Source organism: Poecilia reticulata, linkage group LG3 (genome assembly GCF_000633615.1).
Source record: "Poecilia reticulata strain Guanapo linkage group LG3, Guppy_female_1.0+MT, whole genome shotgun sequence".
NCBI lineage: Eukaryota > Metazoa > Chordata > Actinopteri > Cyprinodontiformes > Poeciliidae > Poecilia > Poecilia reticulata.
Genome location: NC_024333.1, coordinates 14,236,730 through 14,242,164, shown reverse-complemented (window position 1 = coordinate 14,242,164; position 5,435 = coordinate 14,236,730). Strand labels below are relative to the sequence as shown.

The following is a 5,435-nucleotide window of genomic DNA, read 5'->3' as shown; positions in this document are numbered from 1 at the left end:
ACACACACACACACGTTGTAGACAGAAATAGGTGGTACAAACACTAGGATATTGCATGGACCAGGAATTATCAACTCTACTTGTGCCTAACAGTGATACTTAGCCCAGTTCTGCACTGCTGCAGCTTTTCCCTCATTCATCACAGATTTACTGCCATCACTGATTGTCGTTTGTTAAACAACCTGTAGACATGTCAGTGATTGGTAGTGCTGTTAATCAGACATGTTTAAAGTGATCAAGGTGAATGGGAGTGCGGGGGAGGAAGGAGGGGGGCTATGATGTATATCAGTGATGTAAAGAACACTGCACCATGTTAGCTGTGGCTTTGAGAGTTCTGAAGGACCTGCATCATTTTGTGCAATTAGTCTTCTTGTCATTGGCTTCATTGATGCATACGAACAGCTACGGCTTTGTTGTGACAATGGCAAAAAGAAAGAGACGGGGCAGGGCACTGGCTGCCATACATCATCCCTGTCTTCATCTTCTCTTTCTCCTTCTTTGTCTTCCTCTCAGGAACTCATGAAATGAATCACTAATTAAGACAAAACAACTGTAAGCACACTGAATTATAATTTATGTGTGTGTGTGTGTGTGTGTGTGTGTGTGTGTGTGTGTGGTAGTGCAGAGCACCTGATTGAGATGTACATTGGGGGGAGCAGCAGCAGGGTGTGTGTGCAGCCACAGAGGGACAGGATTAGTCTAATTGGGCTGTGTTAGGTCTGGCCGCTCTGTAATGATGGGATTAAGGCTCTGTGAGATGAGAAAAGGTGTTTTTACACCTCAGGAGTTGGGCTGAGGAACCTCGGCTTTCCAGGCCCGACGAAGAAAGTGATGGTGAAAACAGCAACGCCAGCGGACATCTGACCACGAAGGTTTCTGGTGGCGTATCAAGGCCAGGCAGCTGCCACCAACTTCATCCCTGGTCAGTTTTATTCGCACTAATGATGAGAGGTTGGTGCAAGGTGAAATCATGTGCTTCCAGATTACAAAGACAAGCCCGTCTTCAATCACACAACCAAATGAATGACTAAATGAGGAGGGGGCGGCTCGCAACCCATCACCCACACTTTACTCCTTCTCTGCCTGGCAAGAGAGATTCAGCAAGGAACTAAGCATTCTGCTCATGTATACTAAAACTCAACTGATCATCTATTATAGATGCAGAGGGAGAGAGGTGCTGGAGTACAGCCATCCCAAGGTTTGCAGCATGAACCACTAAGACAAGCAGCTTTGATCGCAAATATGATGATTCTATCTCTGTTCCTGGTCTGGAATATTTTTTTAATACAAAAAATAAAACATGTTTTATTTTTATTATTATTTTATTAGAATTCAATTCTGGAAAAGTTGCTTGCATTGGTCCAGGTACACAATGGCCTCTGTTGTTATGCATATACATCACTTTTCTTTCCGTTTGTTTCAGTTCTGTCTGCGTAGCTTTTCTGAAATAACTTCCTGAAATTTCAGCATTAAGCATAAAACAGGTTGGTAGAAAGGTTCAGAGTCAGAATGCTCTGCATGTATGTTTGCATGTCCAGGGGTCTGGTGTCTGCTTGTTGCTGCGGAGACGGCAGGTCCTACAGTGATCCTGAAACAAGTCTTCTTCCGTTCTCAGAAAACTAAGAAATGAGCGACCCACAACAGGAAACCAAATGACCTGAAGCATTTATGTTCTTTGGCAATCTGTCACTTATATATCACTTTGTAGAGTGAGAACCACTACTGTCGCACACACACACACAGGCATACACACGCACACACACACATTTCATAGGAAAAGCAGGAAAGGACCGCTGTCATGTTTTATTCCTCCATCTTTATTTGTGTGCCTTCTGGATTCCTTTTAAATCCATGAAAATACCAGTAAAAAACAATGATGAAGTTTTTAGACAGAAGTAACGTACTGATTTTGTATATCACTCTTTTTAAGTTGTTGTCCTTGTTATAATTTACAGGCGATCTGCTGCACCTTGGTAAACTGTAACTGTGACAGCTTTAAGCCTGGGAAGCTGAAGAGGAGGCAGTGTGATAACTGCAAACATGGCTGGGTAGCACATGGTAAGAGCTGGAGCAGGTTCTCCCACCAGAACACATTCAATATACTTGTAATTTATAGAGTTTGGTTTTGTTTTCAGATCTGTTCTTTTAAAGTGGCAGATTAATGGCACTGTTTGATTTTTCATTCATGCCATCAGCTTGAATGACTTACTTAACACATCAGCAGGTAGAAACATTCACCATAAACCCAACATGAATGAAAGGAGAAACTTTTTGAGAACAAAATATAACATTTAATGTAAAGCTGATGTAGAACTGTAGATAATTTAGTTAATGACTCTGAGCACGAATTGGAAAGTAAGCAAAAGTAACAGTAAACGTTGGTAGAAGCATGAGTTTGTTTCTGTTAATGCATTTTTCTCTTTAAAGTATCTTTTGTTGTTTTGACTGTTCAGCCACAGTTTCCACTACATCAGAACTGATCATTTTTGGGCTTCATGTTTGGCACTTATGAGAAGTATTTGTGGGATTTTACTTGTAATATGTGACAACCCAAACTTATACTGTGCTAATAATATATGTGAAGTAATCTCATTAGATGCTGGATAGAACCATAAGAATGTTGCTGTATTTTTTTTAAATTACTCTACAGAACTCACCAACCATAAAGGATTATGAAATTAATACGTTTAAGGTTCAAACAGCCTGAAAATAAAAACATTATGAAAAAATGTAAAATCTATCTGGCTTGTTGATGAGAATGGATGAGATGTGTTCAGCATTTACAGTGAGCTCAGAGCAGAGCAGTGAACAGAGAGAAACGATGGACATGGATGGATTATTTCTCTCCTAAGATCTTTTATCTTATCATCCAAGTATCAGCTTTCAATCACCCTAAATGTTAGATGGACTTCTGTAGTATTTCTGGACTGTCATAAACAGGATGTGAAGATGTAATCACTTAGATGGGTTTGTTATGAGGGGTCAGTTATAGTTTGATTTAGTGCATAAAAATATATATAAATAAATAAATAAAATGACCAGCAGTCTAAGTACAGTTCTGTGTCATTCCTTGTCTTTTTTTCCTAAACCTGCTTGGTGCTGTTCAGAATCACATGAAGTCAAAATGACTAAAAGAAGGAGACGACCTCATCTGCCATTCAATTCAACAATAAACACAAAAATTAAAAAAAAATTCATGCTGGTATAAAATTCTTTAATTCTGTGGACACAATTAATTAAAGTCCATTTAGAAGTGGTTGTTACTTTCAGAAAGTGAAGACCTGGAAAAAACCAGCCCCTTGTGCTACACTTTGTTTTGTCCAGAGTAATTTCTGTTTTCTTTTTGCTTTTTGCCCATATAAAGAATGAGTTATACTTACTTTATTAAATATATATTACTGTTTTAAAAAAATCACAATTTTATAATGAAATTGTGTGTTTTTGTTAACATAATCACAAAAAAAATCATTAGTAAAAAAAAAAAGGAAAATCAGTTCCAGTTCCTCCGTCTTGTTTGACACAGTAGACAGTAGAGGATGTTGGAGTTTTATTCAGATGCAAATCACTAAATTTAAAAACTGCAGTTTTTAAACATGCAGTTTTTCATGTTAACAAACTGTATTATCATTTCTTTAACATTGTCATGTTAGCAATGTTTGTCTTTCACTGGGGTTCGGAAATTATGCAAAAAACATCCTTAGTTATTCAGTAGCAAAGTAGAAATTTAATGTGTACCTTTAGTCCCTCCCTCTAATTCAGTTAATTTCTTTTTTCTTTGACAGTTTATGTTTTGGTATGAACTGATTTCCAACCTCCAGACTTAAAATGTACTCTCTGTCTCTCTTTACTTTTATTTGATGACAGTATTTATCGCAGAACTATTTCATCCAGTCTAATCTAATAAAATCTGGTCCATTTTTTCCAGCCTTGAGCAAGCTGAAGGTGCACCATATGTTCCAGAGCAGCCAGGTGGAGATTGTGCATTCCAACGTAGTGTTTGATATCTGCAGCTTGATGCTGTATGGCACCCAAGCCATCCCAATCCGGCTCAAAATCCTCCTGGACCGCCTTTTCTCTGTCCTCAAACAGGAGGAGGTCATCCAGATCCTCAACGCATTGGACTGGACACTGCAGGACTACATCAGAGGATATGTGCTCCAGGTGAGACAACCTGTTCATGGAATCCGGAACTTGATTCATTCAGTCTGTCCGTCCAATAATGTTTCAGTTTTAAAGAGGTCTGATGGATTTTAGCTGCGACTGTTAATGTGTTAAAAATTACTTTTTCACAGCCTTTAATTAGTGTTGATTACATTTGGTTTCCTCTCCATTAAAATAATTTGAACTGGTTAAAACTGGGCTGAACACAGCAGTGAGATGCTGTGTAACTCTCACAGCGTCTCATTAATGGGAGCACAACAACACCGAGATAAGAAGCAGGAGTCAGAGTTCATATTCACATTTTTATAGTCAATTCAGTTCATTTGAAATGACCCTGAGCAATAATCTGTGTAAACATTTCTACATTCACTGCACACCAAACAAGAGAAAAGATTCAGTGATTCCTGTTCCACGTTCTCCAAGCTCACAAAGCTTGTACATGTTTTAGGTTTAATTGAGTTTTCCCCTGAAAAATCAATTAATAAGTTAATAAAATAACTGGCTACTAACTGTGATATAATTGTAACTGTAATATAACTCTGTGTATTTGATTTTTAGAAAACTGAAAATGTTGGATAATTATTGCGTTCCATTCTCAAGACTTGAACCAGAAACAGATATGTGTTGTTAAAATTTTGCAGTCCTGGAGCCATTTTCAGGTTAGCAACCAGAAAGGATGGGAGTAGCTCTCGGCCTCAGGTTGTCTCTGGAGGGTCTGCAGACCGGGATGGCTGTGTGGAGATGGAGAGGCACTGAGACTCTGATCTTTTTCATTTGAGACGAAAAATCTGTCAAAATGACACCACTGGGAATAAATGAATGCATTATTCTCAGATGAATTCAGACATACTGTCATGTTCCCACTGAGGTTTGCTCTGATTAGCTGGACCAATTTGCTGCTATTTGTTTCTGTTAAAAATCTTGTCTTCAGCTGGTTTTCATGTACAATGTACTACATTTAACTTAACATCAGTAAAGTATCTTCTATTCTATTCTATTCTATTCTATTCTATTCTATTCTATTCTATTCTATTCTATTCTATTCTATTCTATTCTATTCTATTAAAACAAAATGACAGCTTCTTTTAGTGAAGATTTTATAATTTTTTGCAAAGGATGCATCTGCAGCTAAAAATCCTTTTGACATCAACATGAAAAGCTCAAACCTTCCTGCTTGACTTAATGTCATTACAGTGTATGACTGATCTGGTCAGTATCATTTCAGATTGTAGGAAATTTTTTAAACAGAATTTGAAACTAGCAAAACTAAAACT

General features: G+C 37.9%; 1 protein-coding gene across 2 annotated transcripts in view; it reads left to right on the top strand.

The window, feature by feature from the left end:
* Positions 1 to 5,435, top strand: part of bnc1 (basonuclin zinc finger protein 1) — a 17,634-nt gene that overhangs the window by 4,524 nt on the left and 7,675 nt on the right. For both annotated transcript variants that reach the window (XM_008405035.2, XM_008405036.2), the window contains exons 2-3: positions 1,956 to 2,058; positions 3,926 to 4,161. In XM_008405035.2, the coding sequence (XP_008403257.1) occupies positions 1,956 to 2,058; positions 3,926 to 4,161 (339 nt within the window). The remainder of the gene's footprint in view (positions 1 to 1,955; positions 2,059 to 3,925; positions 4,162 to 5,435) is intronic.